General features: G+C 33.8%; 1 protein-coding gene across 2 annotated transcripts; it reads left to right on the plus strand.

Moving 5' to 3' along the window:
- Positions 1-478: 478 nt before the first annotated feature.
- Positions 479-25,556, plus strand: LOC132556590 (cleavage and polyadenylation specificity factor subunit 1-like). 2 transcript variants are annotated; one of them, XM_060221011.1, is made up of 38 exons: positions 479-579; positions 1,382-1,552; positions 2,071-2,098; positions 2,668-2,798; positions 3,109-3,189; positions 3,547-3,698; positions 4,130-4,273; positions 4,394-4,644; positions 5,672-5,765; positions 6,358-6,445; positions 6,858-6,971; positions 7,215-7,263; positions 7,967-8,064; positions 8,188-8,343; positions 9,041-9,139; positions 9,911-10,024; positions 10,380-10,521; positions 10,746-10,915; positions 12,230-12,378; positions 12,760-12,855; positions 13,170-13,248; positions 13,990-14,090; positions 15,226-15,346; positions 16,013-16,243; positions 17,236-17,388; positions 17,507-17,623; positions 18,155-18,242; positions 18,586-18,670; positions 20,684-20,825; positions 21,065-21,133; positions 21,332-21,415; positions 21,943-22,119; positions 22,703-22,769; positions 23,273-23,320; positions 23,590-23,748; positions 23,932-24,061; positions 24,375-24,513; positions 25,074-25,556. In XM_060221011.1, exons 2-38 carry the CDS (start codon positions 1,409-1,411, stop codon positions 25,119-25,121), a joined length of 4,338 nt encoding a protein of 1,445 aa, XP_060076994.1. In that variant the 5' UTR covers positions 479-579; positions 1,382-1,408; the 3' UTR covers positions 25,122-25,556. The 2 variants fall into 2 exon arrangements, with proteins under 2 accessions (XP_060076994.1, XP_060076995.1); XM_060221012.1 differs by having other exon boundaries at positions 1,393-1,552.
- Positions 25,557-26,731: the final 1,175 nt, after the last annotated feature.

Raw genomic sequence — 26,731 nt, forward strand, 5'->3', positions numbered from 1 at the left:
TTCCATGGTAGTCCGTGGTAGTTTAACGTAATTAACATTTCCTGAAATATTTAATATTTACAGCTTTAAAAATATGGTACCAGATTTTTCTTTTAATAAACTGAAGGTATTCTTTTAAAAAAACTTATTGAGAAACTAACGCCAAACAGACGGATTAACAGTAGATTTTCCATGATATATATATACAACAGTTATCCCCCCTAGACTGCACGTTTTATTTCAAGCTAAAGCGTGTATGTTTACATATGATTAAAAGCTCGCGTAATCATACAATCAGACTAGACTCTTAATATTTATAGAATGGTTTTATTGTTATGGTAACTCAAATTACTGATTTAAACAGCAATAAAATGCACCAACATGAATTCGTGAAGCGAGTAACATACCTCTGATGCGCTATTGTTGTCTTCAATTTGTCTCGCGCAGATATTATTACGCCCAAAATGGCGTCTCCCATGGATTTCTCATGCTGGAATTTGCATTGTTTTTGATTATTATTATAACTTATTTATGAATAAACAGCAATTGCTAAAACGCCGTTCATTACTAAAGAACGCGATTTCTCCTTTACGTGACAAGGTAAGTGTTTACCACTTGCATTTGAAAGTTGTGTACCTGGAAGTGAAAGTGGTCAAATTTGCAATTTCGGTCCCTTTGCTGAACAAGCCGAATTGGTATTCGGCGATAATCATATTGCCAGATTCTTTCCATACTCAACACTATTCTCAGATTAACACCATTAAAATATGTCGACATTGCCTGGCCATTCACCAGGTATATTTAAAATTTTATTGAAATTTAAATATACAAATATGTATAAGATGAATCCTGGTGAGCTTATAGTTACCGGTTTGTTGTTGATGAATATCGTCGTGTTGTTGATAAACTCCAAATGGATACAAGAAGGTCGATAAAATATCAGATTATTTTGATATGACACGACCAGCTGCGAAAACAAACTCTTACTATCACATACCAGACTAGCGTTAGTACAATAACAGTGATTATATGCATAGTTTTTATTAATAGTATAATATAGTATTTCATTTTATTCAGAAACCGTTTTTGCGATATATATGGATGTGTATCAATACTTGTATTTCAGGTTATTCGCTTGCCTGCCATTAATATTCTTATGATAGCATCCATAAATTATCTGATTCCTACTCCTTGAATCTTTGATAGTGGTGTCACTCATAATAACCATAGGATTTTTGTTTAAACGTTTACATCTCGGTTATTTCTATTGATAAAAAGTGTTTCACCCAGGAGAGCAGGTGTTCTGACGATGTGACACAGGTATATGTATCATCCCATTATGAAATTACAACAATTATTGTAAGGAATATGTGATAACAATATGATGTTTTGTGAATTCTAGAATTGATGAAGACTACCAGACTGTGAGATGTATGCACTTTACAAACAGACTCACCCTCCCACAGGGATAGAACATTGTGTCTACTGTAACTTTTTCAACACATCTGAAAGAAATCTTGTCATTGCTGCAGTGAACCAGCTGGATGTTTACAGACTTATTCCAGAGATTGATGTAAGTTTGTAAACAAAACAAAAACAAAAAAACAGGACTGAAAATTAAAAAAAAAACTTTAATGGATGATTCAAACTGCTGAAGTCATAGCTAGGTGAATCTCTTAAACTTTTAAAGGAAATAAGGTATTTCAGAAAGAGGTAACACATGTTTTCTTACTTGTTCGCAATGAAGAAATTAAAATTTCAAATTATTTGAATTTTCTTAATTTCTAATGTCTATGATATATTTTATATTATATTAGTTGCTGGAACATATGGTGTAAGTATTCGCCAACATTCACCTCAGCTTTCTAAATCACATGTAACTAAGTTTGTTTGCATTTGTAATTGCTTTATTCAAATATCTGGTGTTTTGCTGAAAATAAAAAATGAGATGGAATTCAGTGTTGCTCGTACTTCTTACTTTCCATTTATATAATTTAATATGTGGACATGTTTTGACCGTGGTGTTGCCATGAAGACAAATTTATATACTTTGTAATATTCTGAATATGTTATATTTGATTTTGATTTCAGGATGATGAAAATCCTGACAAATGGACAGGTAGGTGAACCCATCCATTATATATTTGGCTTTGAGAGACATCAGCTTTATTTTTATCATTACTTCACAAGATGTATTCAATAATTTGTTCATTCATTTAAGGGAGAAAACCTGATTCATAGAAAGAGTTTGAAAACAAATATATAAATGAATTGATTTAGTATGACATAAACTGATAAACACTAGCTGCAGTATACTGCCAGGCCAGACGGAATTTCTTTTTAGCTGGATCATTTGAGCATAATGCTAGTGCGCTGGAGGTCCGGGTTTAAGTCCTAGTCTTTAAAATAAATAATGGCCCCAGTTAAAGGTTTATATGACAAAACTATAAGAAAAGGAAAGCTTAGAAATAATGTCAGTATGATAACATTTCTTATGATTTTACTTTCCTTCAGAAAGACAAAAGGTCAGGAATAGGACTACAGATGAGATAAGCTGTTATCGTTATATTTTTATAAAAATGAAAGTAGTTGACATATTGGAGTTGCTAGGAAGCACTGGTACTCTCAGCCCAAGTTCAATACATAATACTAATTATTGAATGGAAATAACATTATTTTATTATACAGAGAGCAAGAGAAAGCAGAAGCTGGAGAGCGTGGCAACATTCAGCCTGTTCGGAAATATTATGTCAATGCAGTTTGTCAAACTTCCAGGGGCACATCGAGATGCTCTGCTTCTCAGCTTCATGGATGCAAAGGTACAACATCAATAAAAAAAATAATTAAAAACAGTTTAATGTAACAATGTGTACAAGAAGTACCATTTACCATATTCCTGTTATTCCAATAATTAGTTATAATTATTAACCTATCTACTGTTAATCCTATTTCGAAAAACAGTCATCAAGTGACAACTGTGTATATATAGAGGGAAAATTCAAATAATTGGATAGGTGCTTTAAAGATCAATAATGATACTGTTAACCATAATAGATTTCCTATTGTGAAATCATGTCTCATCACAACTTAACTGTAAAATTTGATTAATGCCTTGTGTGTGTATTTAAGCTGTCGGTAGTGGAGTATGACCCTGGTACACACGACCTCCAAACAACCTCCCTCCACTACTTTGAGGAATCTATCATGAAGGTAGGTCATTACTCACATAAAATATCTCCCTATTTGTCTGTGATTATTGTGTGTTCCAATTGAGTCACTGATAACTTTTCAACTTTAAAGAATGTGTATATTGTCAGCATGTTGATTTGTTTTCTTGTCTTGACTTTGGGAGTACTGTATCAATATATCAGATTTGTTTTCTGGACATGATTGAGATAGATATAATTAAGCTGTGTTCATGTATTTGTCTACACAAACGTTTGATGTTGATAATAATTAGAAGAGTAAATATCTATGCAGATATATTTGAACTATTGATAATTGTGAAATGGTTCTTCATGTTAGCTACTCATCAGTGGCCACTAAAGTTTTGTTACATTCTTGTAGGATGGTTTCTCTACCAACTATGATATACCAACAATTCGTGTAGATCCTGATGGTCGATGTGCAGCCATGTTGATATATGGAAATCGACTGGTAATTCTGCCTTTCAGAAGGGATGCCTTGATGGAGGAAACTGAAAATGTAGTTGGTGCAAGGTATTAAGTTATACCAGAGGCTCGCAAACCATATCATAATTCTCAATAAAAGGACACATTTTATGAAAGTTGTTTTTCAACATCCAAACTAATTAATTGGATGTATTTTATTGAAAAGTTTTTTTTAACATATTTAAATTTTTTTGACAGAAATTATTAGATAACTTTACTTTTTCATCGAAATTTTATTTTAATAAGTTAAAGAGGAGATTTGAATTGAGTTTCAATTTTAAAAAAAAATAGAATTTGGTGCAAATTACTTAAATGTATAAAAGAAGTCTAGAAAATGAACTAGTTCACTTTGAATGCACCGTTCTATCTTTGTCATTTTTACATCAAAGGGATAAATTTCAAAGTCCTAAAAATATCTTTGTCATTTTTACATCAAAGGGATAAATTTCAAAGTCCTAAAAATTTGTCTTTGTTTCTAGTAAATCCCCCATCATGTCTTCATACATCATTGACCTACGACAATTTGATGAGAAGATACCAAATGTGAAGGACTTCCAATTTCTCCATGGTTACTATGAGCCTACTGTTTTCATTTTGTATGAACCCTTGCAGACATGGACTGGGTAAGTAAACAGGAATTTTGTATAATGATGAATCTGAAGAATGCCTGATCTGTACCGTTGAGAATATATTAGTAAGTGTACCATACCAGATATTCATTTTATTTTGTTTTTGGATTACAGACGTACAGCGGTCCGAGCTGACAGCTGTAGCATCGTAGCCATCTCATTGAACATACAGGAGCGAGTACATCCCATCATCTGGTCGCTGGCCAGTCTACCCTTTGACTGTCATCATGTCATGCCTGTTCCTCGACCCATTGGAGGAGTATTGGTGATGGCTGTCAACTCTCTCTTGTATCTCAACCAGAGCGTTCCTCCATATGGAGTGGCCCTTAACAGTATTGCACACTCCAGTACAGCATTCCCTCTCCGTAAGTAAAATTTATACAGTTCTGAAAAATGTTTACCCTGTATTTGAGGCAGCTTTACAAATGAAGATTCCAAGGCATTTCTGTTCTTCAAAGGGAATTATCTCATAATCCGGGTCATCTTAGACCTCAGAACAAAGATGTAGCATTGAAAAAATATGTGTCCATCCAACATCCTTCCACATTACCATTTCCACACAATAATTTTAATTCCCATGGACTTAGATGAAAGTCAAACTTCACCCACTGCTTTCTTACTAAGGGTGCTTGCTTTTGATTGGGATTACAAAAGGTCAAATGTCCTTGGTACTATATATGGACAATTTCTTTCTGCATTGTAACTTGAAATCCCTTAGACATCAAACTAAAACTTCACACACAACTTTCTGAAAGCAACTGTGCTTGACAGTTTTGGATTTTTTATCAAGTTAAAATTTCAAATTTAGGTCAAGATCACTGTAACTATGCACAGAATATTTGTTTTGACACAATGACTCAAGTTTTGCTCAATAACTCAACTTCTCTTGGACTACGCATTCTCAAAAATTATGAAACAGTCTCTGGACAATCAACCAATCAGTGGAATTAGTGTCTTCCAGCGATAACTTATTAATAAAGGGTTGAATTGATGATGAATCCATGTGGTAGGACTTTATAAGGGAGGTATCAGATGATGGTAAGGTCAGCAATCTTACTATTTAGGTTTAGTTTTGGATGTTCTATAGAAATGCAAACTTTGATGAGGGTCTAGGTTGGGTATATTGGTGTTTATGCATCTGTCTATCTCTCCATAATTTTGGTTTCTCGAGTATCTCTAGGATTCCAAAAGTGTAAAATTCTTATATATTCTGTTATTTTAAAATCTAGTTTAAAGATGCTTACAACAGGAAAATTTCCTGGGATGTGTGATGCATTCATGTCAGACCTAGCAATTCAGTCTTATATGATTATCAGGTATGAATATCAACTGTACCATTCTTTATCATACACTTACATACATTTTTTTGAAGTACTGTTTGTATGTGTACAGGTTCACAGGAGGGAGTAAGGATTACACTGGACTGTGCTGAAGCTGCCTTCATGTCCTATGATCGACTCATTCTTTCTTTAAAGGGAGGTGAATTGTAAGTTCAGTGTTCATTTTAAGTTCCCTTCCAAGTGAGATGTAAAGTGAATTCAAGACAATAGACATCTTAAAGCAACTTTTTCTTTAGGAGAGGTTTAGGATAAGAATTTATTAAGTATAACATCTATATTTCACACATGTTTTGACCTATCAGCTTTCGAACGACTGTGGTCACTTTATTGCCTTGTATTTAGTCCTTTTCTTCAAGGGAGATGAATTTTCAATTAACTTGTGTCATTTTAAGGGAGTTAACTCTAAGATGTTGGTTTGTTAAATCCAGTCTCAAGAGAGGTAACTGCATTATACAAGCAGCGTTAGTCTTCTCCTTGAGGAAGAAGAATTATAAAACCTGTGCTTAGTTACCCTGCTGTTTGGCAATCCTATCCTCCAAGGATGGTAACTGCATTCTCTCAAGGCAGTTAACCATGATTTCTGATTATCCTTTCCTTAAGGGGGATATTTGCTTATTCCTTAAGGGAAGAAATTCCTCAAGGGAAGAAGAATTATAAAACCTGTGCTTAGTTACCCTGCTGTTTGGTGTTTATTATAAGTTTGATGTTTTACTTGGTGTTGTATGTTGGTTGGAACAGGTATGTACTGACTTTGGTGGTTGATGGGATGAGAAGTGTGAGGAGCTTTCACTTTGACAAAGCAGCAGCCAGTGTCCTTACCACCTGTGTATGTACCTGTATACTTTTTAGTAGAACAACAAGTTATCTTGTAATATAGCTTAATCTTCAAAAGTGAAGAAGTTCTTTTTATCAAACAAAACAAACAGAAAATTTTACTGTTGGCCTTTGATTTTTTATACATTAAAGAAAATATTACTTTTGCTTTTTATTACAATCCTGTGAATGAAAGCAGTTCTGCTGATATTTCACTTATTAAATGATAATCTCATTATAATCATATTCTACATTTTAAACATTTCATGCTGATTAAAATCTCAACAAGATTTAATTTGACAAAATCGATACAAAATCAAAACGAGAGTTCATCGATCTTATCAAAGTGAATCATCTTAAGAAAATTCGTTTTAAAACTGACCACAATTTGACTGAGAGTTGATCACTGAATCTCCTATGAACAGATGTGTGTGTTGGATGATGGCTACTTGTTGCTGGGCTCTCGTCTGGGGAACTCTCTACTACTGCGTTACACAGAGAAGGTGGCTGATGCAGACCATACAAATGGCGAGAACAAGGTCAGACACGGGAAAATATGTCTACAGAGAAACGTGTATCGCAAGTAGTGTTTTGGTTTTAGATGGAGATTTATAAACAGTCCATGTTCAGCATTTGTTAATGTCTTATAAACTCACTAGAATTTCATTGTGAATTGAAAGTGTTTTTATTAGTTATTAAACAAACGATAAGATTCTTAAATGTTATTAATGAAGTGACTGATCTTCAAAAAATTTCATTCCTGGCATTGTATTTTTTTCTAGAATGAGCCTCCGACAAAGAAAAAGAAGACAGATGGAACAACAGATATGGGTATATATAACATAAATTAAAAAAATCATATTAGTTTTTCTACAAATCTGGTGATGAGTTCTGAGTTGTTACAAATCATGCAAGCAGAATGTTGGGATCCTTTTGGAAGTTGTTGCTGCCAACTCTGGTAGTCTTTTTGTGAATTGATGAGAAGAAAGTAGAATACTATTCACTGGTAGAATGAATTTCATAATTCACTGCTTTGATATTTTTTTTCTGACCAAGCTATAAAACATATGAATGAAATGTCATTCATACAGTATTGATACATTTTTTAATTAAAAATTGTGATCATGAGAACTTAAAACAAGAATGAAGGGGTCAAACATAAGGCTGAGTGTTTTTCAACACAATTTCAGTGCTAAATCATACAATATCTTAAAAACTTATAGCTTAAAATTACAAAACTTTATTTATGAATATTTTATCATCCCTCACTTATGGATTTGTTGCTGCAACACATATATTTGGTTATTAAGAACTTTTGTAGATAAAATATAACTCCAGTATATACATTTACTACAAATCATAAAATCAATGTTTTACAAAATTATCATTTCATAGACATTCAGGCCTTCTTGATGGATATTTAAACCTCAGAAGTATCCATTTTCATTACATGTCTCTTCAATAATTCATACATGCACCACTACATAAAGATGTAGTTTGTGGAATTTTTAACCATTGATTTATGTTTGGCTAGCCTCAGATGTGACCCAGGTCGAGAACTTGTATGACCTTGAGGTGTATGGTAGTGCAGAGAACCCATCTGGAACCATGATCACCAGTTACTCATTTGAGGTAAGTGTAGAGGTTCTTAAATATCACATTTATTTTGCAATAAATTGATGTTTCATTCAGTAGCATTCAAAGATCAAAACTGTACACACATATGTATACATTAAACAATCTGTTATATATCAGGTGTGTGATAACATTTGGAACATTGCCCCCTGTGGGCAGTGTGTCATGGGAGAACCAGCCTTCTTGTCTGAAGAGTTCGCAGGCAATCCTGACCCCGACCTTGAACTTGTGACTACGTCCGGATATGGGAAAAATGGAGCTCTGTCTGTTCTTCAGGTAAAAAGGAGATGTCATTAAAGTTGTAAAACAACACAAATTAATATTTTTTTTCTTTTCATATTTCATTATGTTTACTTATTGTCCTATCTATATCATAGTCATATCTATATAATTTTCAAACAAATATATCATGTTCTAAACAGTGGCTGAGAGAGTTTTGGAATGATATTGTAATTGGTCTCAAAGTACAAGAGAGTGAAAGGAATTAAGATTAGACTGTATTGTATCTTTTCCATCAATGTTGATATTTATGTTTGCATTACATACACCAGAAACATGATAAACTAGTCCTTATGAAATGTTAAATCAGGTGTAGGTATGTTGAAAGTGTGATCAGACATTTTGTAGAATTCTTCACATGCTCAGTATGGAATTAAAATGATTAATTAAATAAAACAAAATCCACCACCTAGAGATTTAAAATACCAATATAAAACAAAAACTGATAGACCACATGGTTCTATTTTCCATCATCTCATGAACTTTCATCAGATTCAGTTCGTACTTACCACTATATTATTGAACAATCAATTACTACAACTTCATAGAATTTGATGGTTGTTGATCAAGGTTAATAGGTCAAAGGTCACACTTGACTACTTTCTATTTTTCAAGAGATATTACAGGTACAATATTTTCTGATTACAGTATAAATTAGTTAGCCCTTCTCTAATTATTTTTATAATTTCTGCAGCGGAGCATCCGACCCCAAGTTGTTACAACATTTGAGCTGCCAGGCTGTGTGAATATGTGGACAGTGAAGGGAACCCTTCCAACTGATACACCACTTAAGGTATATGTCAGGTCATGGTGATCAGGACGTAATGCCTGACATTAAACTTACACACAAATCAACACAACTTGATCTCAGTTTATCATTTCAACACATATTGAAATTCGTGTATGAAATTTTTAGGAGTTGATTGAAAAGAAATGATTTTTAAAGTTTGCACAAGCAGTGTGTTTTCTTGTCATACCTGTGAGAAAAATCGGTTGTGTTCTAATTTGATTCTCTCAAACATACTAAAATATTTACCATTGAAAATTCAAACTCTTGACTGGGATTTTGCCCACCTTACTACACAATTTATTTGAGTAAATATACAATGAATTTGGCTGCAATTTGAAAAAAAGTCCTTTCTCGAAAAAGGTACCCTGAAAGTCTAACTTTCCTCTCCCAAATGAATTTGTATGCACACCTTGTATGCAGGATGTCCAACATCTGGTTTGAATGGTTACTGACATAGTAAGACAAAGGAGACAAAACAGTCATCATTTAATTGTATAAATGGTGGATGGGAAATCCAGACTGATGGAAGACTAGGAGAACAGACACGTGTCGAATTCAACTTGTCTATTGTGCTAGTAGCAGTGTGTGCAAAACATGCAACAGACTTTCCCATCCACTTGTTTACATATCGTTGATAAATTACATATATCAAAACTATCCATTGTTAAACTCATAAGAATTTGCTTTCAATTAATTATCTCGAGGTAAAAAAACCTGTAATTGAACATCCATATTAAATAAAAATTATTGATGTGTTATCTTGTGTTTGTACAGACACCAGCTGCTGACGAGGAGGAGAAAGAGGATAAGGAAGAGACAAAGGAAGACAAGGACGAGATAGAGAATGGTCATGCCTTCCTCATCCTCAGTCGTACAGACTCCAGTATGGTGAGGACATGGTTATCACTAAAACAAATTGTCAGTTATATAATATAGATGTGTCGATAAAATATATACAAATATATCATATTTTATATAAATATTGATGTATTTGTTTGTCAAGTGATTAATTTTCTCTGTATATACGATAAACAAAGTTTTTATCTTTTTAAATTATATATATATATATAGCCAGCTTTCTATTCCTTATGTTCAAAGTGAATTCCACTAACTGATAGAGACATAATCTTAGTCCTTTGTTAAGACGTGTATATCATATTGATCACTATATATTGTGTGTACTGGTTGTGGTATTATCAGGAAGATAATTTAAAACTAAAATGGTATGTTTTTTATGTTGTAGATCCTTCAGACTGGTCAGGAAATCATGGAGCTTGATCATAGTGGTTTTAGTACACAGACAGCCACCATCTTTGCTGGCAACATCGGAAATGATAAGTACATCATCCAAGTGTCCGCAACAGGCGTGCGATTACTGGAGGGAGGTTAGTCCTAGAATAAAAACTCCTGGTCATGGGAGATAAGTCCTAAAATATATAGACTCTTGGCTGAGGGAGGTTACCAAAGTAGTCTTAAAACATAGGCACCTGTCAGAGGGAGGTAACCAAAGTAGTCCTAGAACATAGGCATTTGGTTGTTAGTGGTACATCTTTAAATGTAGATTCTTGATGTTGTAGGTGTTATACTCCTGTATATTTGTGTTTTACAGTAAAACAGATCCAACATATCCCTGTAGACATTGGCTCACCTCTTGTCCACTGCTCACTAGCTGACCCCTATGTACTACTTATGGCAAGTTCAGGTCAGATTGCAATGCTGACCATGAAGGAGGACATCAATGGTGTTCGTCTGGTCACTACTCGGCCTTCAGTATCACAGGTACGTGTATTTATAGAATCTTACTTTGAGTGTAAGAGTTTGTCTGGTCACTACTCGGCCTTCAGTATCACAGGTACATGTATTTATAGAATCTTACTCTGAGTGTAAGAGTGCGTCTGGTCACTACTTGGCCTTCAGTATCACAGGTATTTATAAAATCTTACTTTGAGTGTAAGAGTTCGTCTGGTCTCTACACGGCCTTCAGTATCACAGGTATGTGTATTTATAGAATCTTACTTTGAGTGTAAGAGTTCGTCTGGTCTCTACACGGCCTTCAGTATCACAGGTATGTGTATTTATAGAATCTTACTTTGAGTGTAAGAGTTCGTCTGGTCACTACTCGGCCTTCAGTATCACAGGTACATGTATTTATAGAATCTTACTTTGAGTGTAAGAGTTCGTCTGGTCTCTACACGGCCTTCAGTATCACAGGTATGTGTATTTATAGAATCTTACTTTGAGTGTAAGAGTTCGTCTGGTCACTACTCAGCCTTCAGTATTACAGGTATTTATAAAATCTTACTTTGAGTGTAAGAGTTCGTCTGGTCACTACTCGGCCTTCAGTATCACAGGTACATGTATTTATAGAATCTTACTTTGAGTGTAAGAGTTCGTCTGGTCACTACTCGGCCTTCAGTATCACAGGTACATGTATTTATAGAATCTTACTTTGAGTGTAAGAGTTTGTCTGGTCACTACTCAGCCTTCAGTATTACAGGTATTTATAAAATCTTACTTTGAGTGTAAGAGTGCGTCTGGTCACTACTCGGCCTTCAGTATCACAGGTTTGTATAAAAAGAGCATGAAGTTTTTTCAGTTACATTTTGTAAGATTGATTTTAATCAGTTTGATTTAAAGTTTTAGACTTCAGACTGTAATTACAAGCATCAATATTGATATTCATAATAGCAGCTGATACTAATATTGATGCATTTTCTAGATATCTTTTTTAACCTTGGAAACATTGTTCTATAAACATGGATAGCTTAAAATAATTCATCATATTATTATTTACTCTGTCATTAAAGTTTATGTTCTCTATGGCATAAAACAATTATTCTTAGTCTAGAACAGAGAGTGAAAGCTTAGAAAATTAATGGTTTTGGATAATTTTATATTTAAATCATCAATATTTTTGCTGCAATATATTGATCAATATGTCTTCTGAGAATGGCAAAATCTGTGTTTCACACATTGCTGTACACAGTGAGGACAAGTAAGTCTTGTTTTGAAAAATGTAATAACTGACGTATAAAGTTCATGATATGTTTGGAAGTAGACCAAAAATGATTGTTAATTGATTTTTTGTTCCAGCATTCCCGACTCCTGACCCTGTGTTTATATAAAGATCTGAGTGGAATGTTTACTACCATGACAACACAGTTCCAGGAGGAAGTGGAGACAACTACAGATACCAAAGAGATGAAACCATCCACAGAGAAGGCTTTTACACTGGACACAGAGTAAGGATAGGCAATAATGGAATATACTTTAGTCAGTGGTAGTGTCAAGGTCACTTATACTGTTAAGGTCACTGATAGTGTCAAGGTCACTGATAGTATCAAGGTCACTGTCAAGGTCACTGATAGTGTCAAGGTCATAATTCAAAGTTTGCAATATCAGTATGGCTGAGATTCACAATGTAGGTTTCTGTTTGGCTGGTGGTGTCTGTATGTTTTCACGATTTTCATTGCTGTGATTTTGTAGAATTTAGTTGTGATTTTTTAGAATAAAGTTGTGTTTTGTAGAATAAAGTTGTGTTTTTGTAGAATTTAGCTGTAGTTTTGTTGGAATTATCATATTCTTAATACTTGTAAATCACTTCTTTTTCTGTCATTATTTAGTAATATTGATGATGAAGATGAACTTCTCTATGGAGAGACTGACACGTCTGTGTTTACATCATCGTTTGATATCAGTATGCGGTCCGAGTCTGAAGGGTAAGAATGTAAAATCAGTTTGTGTTAGACGGAAATATTCACAAATTTCATATAAAATGTTGGAAAATTTGTGAAAGAAATATGATCTGATCAAAAATATTTACTCTTAAATTTTAGCCCCTGTTTGTGGTTTAACTATAACTGTTCAATACTCCACTTCTTATCTTCTTTATATACTATCATCATTATTTTTTACCTTACATACATTACTTTCATAATCTAATTTCACTACTACTGAAAATAGTTCTTAAGAACTTATATAAAATCTCTATAGGTGAAATATAAATTAATGTATATAAATGGTATGCTTACAGTCCAAAGAGGGAAGCCAAGAGCAGTGCTATCAGTCCCACCTACTGGGCACTCATGTGTCGGGAAAATGGCGTATTAGAGGTGAGTATCCACTACACTCAAAGCACTGATTAACATTGTATGTAGGAAGTTTTAGGCATTTTGCTCAACAGCTGTTTTGATAGATTTTATTTTAGTTAGGAAGCAGTTAACAACTTTGGTGGAAACAGTTTCTTTATAATGGTTTTTGTAATATAGAAATTCAGAAAAAAATGTCATGGATAGAAAATCTTTGCCAGTATAATATGTTAAGTTTGTTAAATTGAATGATGATTACCTGTGTTAATTACAACTTCTTGGAGGTGCATTTTTCAGTCAGGATATTTATGTTTGTAACAGAGGTCATTATTTATTTCAATGTCTCCGCTAGGATTCGAACCTGAGACCTCTGGAAATACTAGTCTAACACTCAACAGATTGAGCTAAAGAAAAGTTCTCTCTACCCGAGCGATATATTGCAGCTAGTTTTTACCAGGGTTACATATTCCCCCTCGCGTCCTCAAGTTTCCATGGGGTTACAGTGATTCTTATGAAAGTAACTCTACATATTATTCCTGAGTCCCTACATGGGCACCAATGTAATAGAGGTTATTATTTATTTCAATGTCTCTGTGAGGATTGGAACCTAGAACCTCTGGTGTACTAGTCTGACGCTCAGCCCATCGAGCTAATGAGAAGTTCTCTCTAGCCAAGCAGTTGTTATGGCTAGTATTAACTAGGTTTACACGTAGCTTGCCGAAAAACATATTTACTTTGTTATAAAAATGGAGATTTCTGTTACAGATATACAGTGTACCAGATTTTAAGATGAGCTACTATGTCAAAAACTTTCCAATGGGTCAGAAGATCTTAGTAGACAGTGTTCAGATGACTGATAAAGTCAGGTAAGTGTCATTACTGGACAGGTAGCCAGTTTTGTTTGCTTCTCAGTAGTGAACTGAAGGAAATGATTCCAAATATTGAAAATATTAAAATTTACAGGACCACATTGATCGGAAAATATAGTGTATTGTTATGCCTTGTGCCTATAACAATTGAATTAAATCAACAATATAAATGATGAAGTTAAGTTCCTGTGAATATAATTTTGATTCCTGTGTCGCATAGATGTGTATGGATATGCCTTCTTTTATGGTGGGATATATTAGTGGAAATTTGATGTCAGACAAACAGGCAGGTACGTCCACTATATATGTAAATTTGATATCTAACAGACAATAGGCAGGTAGGTCCACTATATGCATAAATTTGATATCTAACAGACAGTAGACAGGTACGTCCACTACGTGTATATACATAAATTTGATGTCTAACAGACAGTAGACAGGTACGTCCACTATATACATAAATTTGATATCTAACAGACAGTAGGCAGGTAGGTCCACTATATATGTAAATTTGATATCTAACAGACAGTAGACAGGTACGTCCACTACGTGTATATACATAAATTTGATATCTAACAGACAGTAGGCAGGTACGTCCACTATATACATAAATTTGATATCTAACAGACAGTAGGCAGGTACGTCCACTATATACATAAATTTGATATCTAACAGACAGTAGACAGGTACGTCACTACTATATACATAAATTTGATATCTAACAGACAGTAGGCAGGTAGGTCCACTATATACATAAATTTGATATCTAACAGACAGTAGACAGGTACGTCCACTATATACATAAATTTGATATCTAACAGACAGTAGACAGGTACGTCCACTATATACATAAATTTGATATCTAACAGACAGTAGACAGGTAGGTCCACTATATACATAAATTTGATATCTAACAGACAGTAGACAGGTAGGTCCACTATATATGTTGTTTATTTTTATGAATCTTTGTAAACTACAGAAACCAGCAATCACTATAACATCAACTGATAGAACATTTTATGTAAATACAGTTTTGATGTTTGAAAGACTGATAGGATTTCCTTAAGATCATCAATGTATACTCCTGTTTCCTTCATACAAGGTTATATTTATGGTTTTTTTGTCTCTTTAGCACCAGTGGTATGGGCATGCCGGGTGGCGAACGCCAGGAGAAAATTGTGGGAGACATGCCAAACATTAAGGAGCTGTTAATGGTTGGCCTAGGATATCGTAACTCTAGATCTTTCCTGTTTGTGAGTAAATTGTCACATACACATTGATCTAAGAATTATCACTGAAGCAGGGATATTTATGTTTATAGTTAATTCTAAATTTATTTTTCTTTTAAGAGCTCCGCTAATTATTGCCTCTGTTTATGTCAGAAAATGTCACGGTTATTTTTTTTTATCTATTTTCCCCATAAGTTAAAATAGTCAGACTTACCTAAATAAAGATACATTTTATCATACATAGACACATGATTAATTGTAAAGCAGTTTATAAGAGATTTGAGGTAGTAACTAGGATTTTATGAGACAGTATTAAAGTGTAAATTTGTCATAATGACTTTCTTTTTTCTTTTTCTGTCGTATTGATTCATAGTATATATCACATCTACTAAGTTTTGAATTTCAATATCACAAGGGCAGCATCACATAAACAACAAGTGTAGCTTGAACCAAATTGAATTATTTAGGAAAAAATTCCATACATAGTTATTTCTGGTTAAATGAATCCTTACAGGTACTTCATTGTTTTGTGGTGAGCTTGGACAAAGTGTTTGTTTTATTCTTGATTAAGATAAGAAATAAAGCAAGAAATTTTGTACTCATGTTCAGTATTATGTTCAACTTAACCATTATTGAGTATTAAGAAAAAAATTTGCTAAACCGTATTCCTCACTACTTTTTGTTGCATAGGCTCGAGTGGATGATGAGTTTTACATCTACGAAGCATTTCCTTTCCATCAAACGCCTGTGGAGAGTCATTTGAAGCTGCGGTTTAAGAAAGTTCAACACAATGTGATTCTACGAGAGAGAAGGACAGCAAAGTACAAACGAAAAATGGATCCAGAAGATGGAGAGGAATCTCTACAAACCACAGACACTACCATGCTTCATTATTTCAGTGATCTGGCAGGCTACAATGGGGTAAGTGAGAGTATACCTGTTCTCTGGTCAATAGACTTTGAAAGTAACATGGAAAAATATGGAGATTTCTCTTAATGTTCAAGCTGGCACTTCAGAGGCTAAAATAATTCTTGTTTATGTATATTACAGATCTCCTAGATAGCTTAATTTTTAGTTGCAGATATTGTGCCTTGCTATTAAATGGCTATGTACAGATGATATCAGATATTGACAGATACTATTTTTAGCTCATCATCATCAGATGGTGGGCTATAAAAAATAATTACCCTATGTCCTTGGTCTGTCTTATGTTCAAAAACAAGGTTTGTTATCGTTTTTCTTTGAGAAGTTCTGGATCGATCTTTCTCAAATTTCATGTGTTATTTTCCTTTGGTCCCTAGTCATGCCCATTTGAATATTGGACTGATCAGAAAAACAAAATAGCAGAGAGGCAATCAACTTTGGCTATTACAGATCGTTATTGCGATTTCTTGAGAAGAGTTTTCAACTTTCCGTATATTTATGAGCATGAACAGGGGAAAGAAGAGAAAAGAAAGGGATAGATTCAAGTTCTAAATTACGAATGAAAATCAAATGATGGTTGGTGCCAAGAGATCTCTGGGATCTCTTGTTCATGAAGTGTTTTATAATCTACCTTTGGTATTTTATGTAAACACATACAAGTAGATACTTCCCATGATGATCTAGGGCAAAAATTTGGTCTGACCTTGTATTTAGTGATCTGTATAAACAGTGTTTCATACTTACCTCCAATTTTATGAAAATCTTAATTGAAACTTTCTTTGCTTGACATAATATACAAAATTTTCTCAGGTTATCTCATTTTCTAGCACAGCGGATTGCATTACAACTAATCTGTGTTTGTATCTATGGATATCTGTAGCAGATCTGTGCCAATACATGTGCTTTACAGCACTAACTGTGACTGTTGCAGGTTGCTAGTGTTTACCTAGCCCGTTGTTTATTACATTGTATACATAAATCTGTTGTAGGTATTCATTTGTGGAGCTTACCCACACTGGATATTTATGACAACCCGAGGCTGTCTTCGTATACATCCAATGGGAATTGATGGCAGGGTCACTTGTTTTTCACCTTTCCATAATGTTAACTGTCCAAAAGGCTTCCTCTACTTCAATGGGCTGGTAAGTTTATCTTGAAAATATGATGGTGTATGTGTTGTATTAATAAACTTTGCTGTTATTTGTGAAAAATTATCATAAATATATATATATATTTCCTTTTTGTCATTACTTTTGACAGGGAGAGCTGAGAATCAGTGTACTACCCACTCATTTGACGTACGATTCTCCATGGCCCGTGAGGAAAGTGCCACTACGCTGTACTCCCCATTTCATAGCTTATCACCCCGAGAGTAAGGTAATAACCTCTCTGTAGATATACTGTATATATATGTAGGTGTAACTTTCTTACAACAGTTTGTATACCTAGTATCAAACAAGAATAAAGCCAATTATTTGGTGATAAGAAGAATGATAGTTCAGAAATATTTTATTTGAATGAAAAGGAGATACCAGGGTACTACAATGTTCCTTCTATAATAAAACAATAGTACTTTTTCTTTGTAGCGTGGGTTTTTTTACCTTCAATTACCTTCATTTAAGACAATACAAAAGTGCCAGGATAGTAAAGGTGATGCACAAAGTGTCTATCTTGTACTGCAATACCAAATAATTTGTTTGCATGCCTCTACCATTTTATGTGGGTGCCTATAGCATTACTCAGGTCCGTGTGGTCATTTTGGTGCCAATTCTTTGCAATATACTCTCATCAGAACTTCTCAATAGAATTGGATCATTTCTACACTGAATCAGATAGTGGTTTGCATAGGAACAGGGACATTATTTTCTCAAGCACAACTTCTAGTATATTGTTTTTTTATGTTGTCAGATTTATTCAGTGGTACATAGTGTACCAGAACTGTGTAATTACTTGCCAAAGCCATCAGAGGAGAGAGAGTTTGATGTGATAGAGAAAGGTCAGTATTCTCAAGTCAAAGGTTTTATATTTCAAACGATCATTTAATGAAAGTACAAGAAAAAGAAGGGAACACTTCATGGTAATGTTTATATTTTCATCAGATAAAATCAAGAAAAGGAGAAAATAATGTGATTCATTAATATATGAATGTGTAAGTCAATCTACATTTCCCTTCATCTTCTTGGAAATGTCAACATGTGTTAATACATTTACTTGTTGCAGGCTGCATGGATGAATTAAGGGATGAACTAAAACAAAACAAAATATTGATCTGGACAGTTTTAGATTTGAAATGTTTTGAGAAATGATAATATTATTATCATCATATTTCTGATTTACAGATGAGAGGTTTGTGTATCCAAACATGAAGCGATTTATAGTACAACTCTATAGCCCCACATCCTGGGAGGTAGTACCAAACACAAAGTGAGTACATAACAGCTGTTAAGTGCAACGTCCACGAAAGTAGTACTACAAAATTAGTAGAAAGTAGTATAAAAAATAAGTAGAAAGTAGTACCACAAAATTAGTAGAAAATAGTACCACAAAATAAGTAGAAAGTAGTACCACAAAATCTGTAGAAAGCAGTACCACAAAATTAGCAGAAAGTAGTACCACAAAATTAGTAGAAAGTAATACCACAAAATTAGCAGAAAGTAGTACCACAAAATTAGTAGAAAGTAATACCACAAAATTAGCAGAAAGTAGTACCACAAAATTAGTAGAAAGTAATACCACAAAATTAGCAGAAAGTAGTACCACAAAATAAGTAGAAAGTAGTACCACAAAATTAGCAGAAAGTAGTACCACAAAATAAGTAGAAAGTAATACCACAAAATTAGTAGAAAGTAATACCACAAAATAAGTAGAAAGTAGTACCACAAAATTAGCAGAAAGTAGTACCACAAAATTAGCAGAAAGTAGTACCACAAAATAAGTAGAAAGTAGTACCACAAAATAAGTAGAAAGTAGTACCACAAAATAAGTAGAAAGTAGTACCACAAAATAAGTAGAAAGTAGTATGACAAAATCTGTAGAAAGTAGTACCACAAAATTAGTAGAAAGTAGTATCAAAAAATAAGTAGAAAGTAGTACCACAAAATAAATAGAAAGTAGTACCACAAAATAAGTAGAAAGTAGTACCACAAAATTAGTAGAAAGTAGTACCACAAAATTAGTAGAATTCGTGCAGTTTATATTTTTCAGTTTTGAATTTTGAAAATGAGACCAATGAAGATATCATTATTAGGGATGTTCATTACTATTCAAATATTCATCAGATTCAGTATTTGAATATTGGTTGACATGTTAATTCCAACTTTCACTTTCAAAGGGCTGTCGTTACACACCTGACCCAGTGTACCGTACCAGCAACATTTACCAATACAGAACAGAACACTACCTACAGTGGCTTGCTGTTTTCAAAATAATAAACAAAACACATTACTAGGTCTCTAAAAAAGTTATTGTAAGAAATAACACCAATTTCTTTGCTTATGAACTCAGTTTTGAAGATGCAAAAATAATGTAAAAAGATGTCGCTGAAAATGGTAGGATGTTAAAACACCAATAAATCTCTCATATATCCAAATTTGGAAAAATTGAATTAATAAAACATGTAAAGTACTTAAAGGCTACGATTGTAGCCTGTGCTAGATGTAATAGACCCGAAGCAACGTGAATTTGAACAAAATGTGAACGCAAACTGATATTGAAATAATTAGCCATACCACGTATCTTTAAGAAATCAGCAAAAAGTTTCTCTCGTAACATGTCAGCTTGTTCATCGTTATTCATGAAGTACTCATCATTGATGTAAAAATCAAAATGTCTGCAGGAAGATAACATCAGATATATATTTTACCTACATTTCATCGCTACTGTCCATGAACATCCAACAAAAATGACCTCATTGAATGCTGATTAATCTGACAGACAAAACTTAAGACTGAAGTTCCTAATAGTATTATGGGTACAGATTTTGATCTGTGTTGCTCCATGTGCACAAGATGCAAAATTTACCTGGATATGGGCAACTTCAGGCCCTTAGGTGATAGGCTAATTAGTTTCATAATGAATAGTACAGTGATAGGCTAATTAGTTTCATAATGAATAGTACAGTGATAGGCTAATTAGTTTCATAATGAATAGTACAGTGATAGGCTAATTAGTTTCATAATGAATAGTACAGTGATAGGCTAATTAGTTTCATAATGAATAGTACAGTGATAGGCTAATTAGTTTCATAATGAATAGTACATGTGTACAACTTTGAACTGTAATAATACTTGATGATTTAGCAGACAAAATTTAATTTAGAATGAAAATTGGAAAATTCATAGAGAGCAAACAGATTGAATTTAGCAGTCTTCCTAACATTGATATCTTACAATGGTGAAAACCAATATCTCATTATGAAATGTGTGGTCTTATTATAAGGATTGAATTGGACCAATGGGAGCATGCCACCATCATGAAATGTGTGTCACTGAAGTCTGAGGGAACTCTAACCGGGTACAAGTCCTATGGAGTGATTGGGACCACAGTGTGTTATGGGGAGGAGGTGCAATGTAGAGGCAGGGTGAGTCGGTGTTTGAAAAATGTATTATCAAATGACCTTAATAGTGATGATTTCAGCAATTTGGAACTCATGGAAAATGAAAATATCTTCAAATATCAAATTAAAATGAAAATTTTAGGAAAGTGAAGGATAAAAAAAAATGTTCATTTTGATTAACAAAATGAAAGACAGTGTTTTGTTTCAAGATTGGATGGTATCCAAACCAACATTTATGTAACAGAAGGTCTGATTGGTTGTAGATATTGATTTATGACATCATAGAAGTTGTGCCAGAACCTGGTCAGCCTCTCACCAAGAACAAAATCAAGGTAGGAAGTATTTTTCAATCAGATACATGGAATGTCTTCATTTTTATCTTGGCGATCACAAAAGGAATGTTATTTTGTTAATTAATAAGTCTTTAGATGCAAAAATTCTGTATTTATTATAGGTCAGCTCATATTCTTCTATTCCATGGAATAATATTCATTATTAATCCTCTATTAACAAACCTTTTGATTGGCTAGGTTGTATATGCTAAGGAACAGAAAGGACCAATCACAGCTCTAGCTCATATATGTGGTCTTCTAGTCACTGCTATAGGACAAAAGGTAAGTCATTTTTACCCGTCCCAGCCCTGACATGTATGTGGTGCTCTGGCACTGCTATTGACAAGACAATAAGTTATCAAGGATTAGCTCCAGTTTTATCTCACATTTCTTCGGTACTGTATTTTTTAGACCGTAAGTTTCAATGAATTAGCTCCTTGTTAACTCATGTGTAACAATAGACTAGCTCCTGGTGTAAGTCATGTCTCTGGTACTGTATAGTAAAGACAGTAAATTACAGTGGATTAGATGAAAATTTGTTCATTGTCCTTGGTATATGATGATATGATATTATGATAAAGACTACTAACAGACTGAAAACACATCACAGATTTCATAAAATTTGAAAACCACTATTACATTTGCAATCAAATATTGTGACATCAAAAATGGATGAATTTTGTAAAGACTATGTTTATTTTCCTTATGTAAACTGTCTGACCAAACAAAAATTGGATGAACTGTGGGAGAACTCTACACTCACAATAACACTATACATCCTAATGCAGTCTACTTTCATTTCTTTCCAGCTCTACATCTGGCAGTTTAAGAATGATGACTTGGAGGGTGTGGCTTTCATTGACTCTTACATCTTCATCCACAATCTGGTTACTGTGAAAAATCTCATCATGGCCTCAGATCTCCTCAAGAACATCAACATTTACCGGTACCAGGAGGACTTTAAAGTCCTATCGCTGGTCAGCAGGGTAGGTACATAGGTCATAAGGTAAAGGTCAAACCAGTGTCAAGGTCAGTAATTTATACAGGGATTTAGTATCTTGTGTGTCATGTATATTGTAATAAAGTTTAATTGTCTGAAAAACCTTACAATATATAGTAGTTTTTGAAAGCTCCATAATTTACTGTATATAACATGAATTTATCCTAGCTAAATCACTTATCACTGGAAAGTACATGGTTACCACCCAATGTATGTAGGGAAGATCAATAATTCGATCAATTATCGCAAAATCTTTTGCTACTTTGTCATCCTTTTTTACACCGAAGATTATACCACTTCCAGAAAGTCTTGTGAATTAATTTCATGTTATATTTTGTAAACCTCATTTTAAATACCTTTAACACTGGTATTTGTGTATTGAAATGTCACATTCAAGTCCTCTGGTTGTGGTATAAGAACATCTATTCGATACATGTTACCAACATGAAGAAAAGGTTCGGAGAGCTTTTCTTTAAGATTGTATCAAAATTGAAAGACCTTTACAGTGTTTTCTTAGTTTTAAAAAAATTCATTTAAAAACAATTTGAATGAATCAATTTTTATTTCAGGATGTGAAGCCATCTGAAACCTATGCATCTCAATTCCTCATTGACAACAGCTTACTGTCTTTTGTGGGTAAGTCATTGTTGCTGTTGAAATGATCCATATTTATGATATTAAATATACCAAGGCCATCATATGAATAAGATAAATATTTCATTTAAAGTGAAAGAACAGAATAATATAATTTCATTGCTCCAGTGTATTTCATACAAAGAATCCAATCTGTATGACTTTGCCAAGTGCTGAAGTTTAAAAATCATATCCTTATTTTAGATAACTCTGTGTACCGCAAACTGTTGTGATTGATTATTTTTCACCAACATATTCATTTATTAAAGATATACTCCTAATACTCCTTCATTGGGACCCACTCACCACACCATTATTAATGGCACATGTCTGGTTATGCAACATAAATTGATAACATTTTTAGAATAATATTCCAAATTTTTTATTCCTTGTTTTGACACATACTTTACATATTGTTTAGCCCACAGTACTTTTGTTATTTTATTTTTGTGACTGTATTTGCTATTCCATGTATAGATGCTTTTAAAGTCCATCTCTGTTTACAGTGACAGACAGTCTGAAGAATATCATTGTTTATACCTATCAACCTGAAGGTAAGATACTCAAGATTTTACGTAATATTTATAACTTCATAATGTCACATTTTCTATCTAAAATAAAATACCAGGGGTTACTCTTCACTGTATCAGGGAAGGATTTTGTCTATTTTCTTGTGTAATATTCTTCGACATTTTTTGCTGCCAAAACAGTAATCTGCTGTAGCTGGAAATTATTCTGTTAATATTGTGACATTTTTACAGCAAAATCAGCAATTTTTTGTAATAGAAAAGAATTCTTTTAATAATTTATGATTTTTTAACAGCCAGAGAAAGTCATGGAGGACATAGGTTGGTGAGAAAAGCCGAATTCAATGCAGGATCACATATCAACACAATGTTCCGTGTACGATGTCGCATCCGCGAACCGGGAACAGACAGGAGGATGACCGGAGCTGTAGAAAAAAGAAACATTACCTATTTTGGTAAGTACAGGATGTTTGACAGTCCATGTATCTTTGACTGAATTCAGATTACTCTAAATAAATGTCTGTCATATGATACTTAATTTTCTTCTACTAAAACCATAGTATAGATTATGACTATCACTTTTTTGTTAAAACTGTCTGAATGATGCTTGTGTTAGAATTATTATTCTGTTCTTTCAGCCACTTTGGATGGTGGTTTGGGCTTCCTGTTGCCTGTGTCGGAGAAGGTGTACAGACGTTTGTTCATGTTACAGAACGCCCTTACAACACAACTACCTCACCTGGCTGGCTTAAATCCCCGTGCTTACAGGTCAGTAGGACAAATGATTCTGGCAGTATAACAAAAAGTACATTCATCTTGAGGTTCTTTACTCAATAATTCATTAAAGTTTGCTATTTGTTTTGAATTTTCACTGATGATTTTAAATTCTAGAACCTTTCAAATATGTGTATCATAAAATGAAAATTAAGACAAGCATTAGACTGCAGGGTTTTGAGTCCTTTTTGGTGGTACAAAGGACAAGACAAGAACAATTGTGTCATGTTTCTTACCGTTTGAACAATTCGGGAAAAAGGTTCTTCACATTGGTTATGTATATCACTGTCTCCTACTGCCTTCTCAGAACATTAAAGCAGTCTTGTCCAGAACTGAGAAATCTACAGAAAAACATCCTTGATGGAGAACTTCTATGGAAGTATCCAAACCTGAGTGTCATGGAAAAAACAGAAATTGCTAAAAGAATTGGAACATCAGCAGATCAGGTAAATAAATTAAAACTTATATACTTTACACCTTTGAAGTCAATGACAAGGAAGTATCTGATACATTGTATTAGCTAGATGTGATATGCCTAAGATTGGGGATATTTTGTTTCAGTTTGTTGAAAATCTCTATTTTTTATTAATATATATATATGGAATAGATATTCACATCCAGTTCTATACACAATGTCATCAATTCAAAATGTTCAGAAAAAAACATTTTGCAAAAAAAAAAAAAAAATATTTTGCAAACCAAAATTTGCCAAGATTGAAAATTGTTCTTTCTCTAGGTTTATTTTTTAATTTGATAAGGAGCTCAGTACCTTCAGGAATAAGGAAGATACAACGGTTTTCCTACCAACTTGATCATGTGTGGAAATGCATAGCTGAGAGTTAAGGGTGAATATGTTAGCCATATATATCATCTGTATCTCGAAACTTTAACCTATCTTTTGATATCGCCATATCAAGGAAAACTGCATACTGTATATAATGTTTGTTTTTAGGTAATTCAATTCTGTTATGTGATTCAAGGATTGATTATTTTTATTTCCTTATAGATCTTAGAAGACTTGATGGAAACAGACAGATTGACAGCACATTTTTAAAGACTGGACATGCAGTGATGTTGACATATGAGCATGAGAAAGACCACATATTTTTGTGATGACTTTTTTCCTAGATTGAAAGTAATGTTATGCATCAAACTAGTTACCAAAATTTGGAAAATAGAAAACATGGTTTGTGTCATTCACAAAAAGGTACAAAAATGAATAATTAAATCTCTTGTCAGATCTAAGAAATCTTTAAAGTTTGAAAAATTTCAAACTTAATAACATTTCAAATAGTTATAAAATTGGTTGTTATGACAACCATTTCATTACTCTTCATTTCCAGATTTCATTTATTTGTTCTGCATTGTTATCCATCAATCGTTCATCATTTCAAAGTGAGTGAGAGAATGTGTATGAATGTTAAATGATTTAGATTGAACAAAATATTCTGTCATATACTTTCCTATATAAGAATTAGTATTTGTCAAAAGTGCTTTTTTTTCTTTTTGAAAAATATGAACTTGCTATTTTTTCAATAAAAGAATTGTTTATGAACAATGCTGTTCATAAGTACTTTGTGGTATTCCTATTACACTTTGTTATAGTCAAGTAAGGAAAGGTGAGAAGGTAAGGAAATAAATTATAAAAATCTTAAGTCAGATACACACTGTTCCTGTGTTGATAGAACAGGAAGAGGTTTTTTAAGTAATAGGAAAGAAACATTAGTATGAGGTATGACTGAATTTTCTGTATGTAAATAAAGTGGGAGTTTCATCAGTCACAGATTGATATTTTTATAATGTTATATTGTGCATGTACATAAAAATAAAAATGTCAAATTTGTTTTCAGTTTTGTTTTCAATTCTCACTACTTACCTTGTCCAGTCAAAGGTGATACCTTCTTCAGTCACTCTGTCACAGGTGATGCCTTCTCCAGTCACTCTGTCACAGATGATACCTTCTCCAGTCATTCTGTCACAGGTGATACCTTCTCCAGTCACTGTATCACAGGTGATACCTTCTCCAGTCACTCTGTCACAGGTGATACCTTCTCCAGTCACTGTATCACAGGTGATACCTTCTCCAGTCACTCTGTCACAGGTGATACCTTCTCCAGTCACTCTGTCACAGGTGATACCTTCTCCAGTCACTGTATCACAGGTGATACCTTCTCCAGTCACTCTGTCACAGGTAATCCAGTCTCCTTTTCCAGTCACTCTGTCACAGGTGATACCTTCTCCAGTCACTGTATCACAGGTGATACCTTCTCCAGTCACTCTGTCACAGGTGATACCTTCTCCAGTCACTCTGTCACAGGTGATACCTTCTCCAGTCACTCTGTCACAGGTGATACCTTCTCCAGTCACTGTATCACAGGTGATACCTTCTCCAGTCACTCTGTCACAGGTGATACCATTCTTCAGTCACTCTGTCACAGGTGATACCTTCTCCAGTCACTGTATCACAGGTGATACCTTCTCCAATCACTCTGTCACAGGTAATACCTTTTCCAGTCACTCTGTCACAGGTGATACCTTGTCCAGTCACTCTGTCACAGGTGATACCTTCTCCAGTCACTCTGTCACAGGTGATACCTTCTCCAGTCACTGTATCACAGGTGATACCTTCTCCAGTCACACTGTCACAGGTGATACCTTCTCCAG

The sequence above is a fragment of the Ylistrum balloti genome, unplaced genomic scaffold (genome assembly GCF_031769215.1).
Source record: "Ylistrum balloti isolate Yb309-2 unplaced genomic scaffold, AGI_CSIRO_Ybal_v1 Utg370580, whole genome shotgun sequence".
In the NCBI taxonomy this organism is placed as follows: Eukaryota; Metazoa; Mollusca; class Bivalvia; order Pectinida; family Pectinidae; genus Ylistrum; species Ylistrum balloti.

What these genes read in the sequence shown, in the direction of transcription:
- LOC132556590 (XM_060221011.1), top strand. Translation starts at nt 1,409, where the DNA reads ATGTATGCACTTTACAAACAGACTCACCCTCCCACAGGGATAGAACAT. An exon ending in GTCGTACAGACTCCAGTATG is followed by an intron (nt 10,025 to 10,379) that starts GTGAGGACATGG and finishes TTTATGTTGTAG; the next exon opens with ATCCTTCAGACTGGTCAGGA. An exon ending in AAGAAACATTACCTATTTTG is followed by an intron (nt 23,749 to 23,931) that starts GTAAGTACAGGA and finishes CTGTTCTTTCAG; the next exon opens with CCACTTTGGATGGTGGTTTG.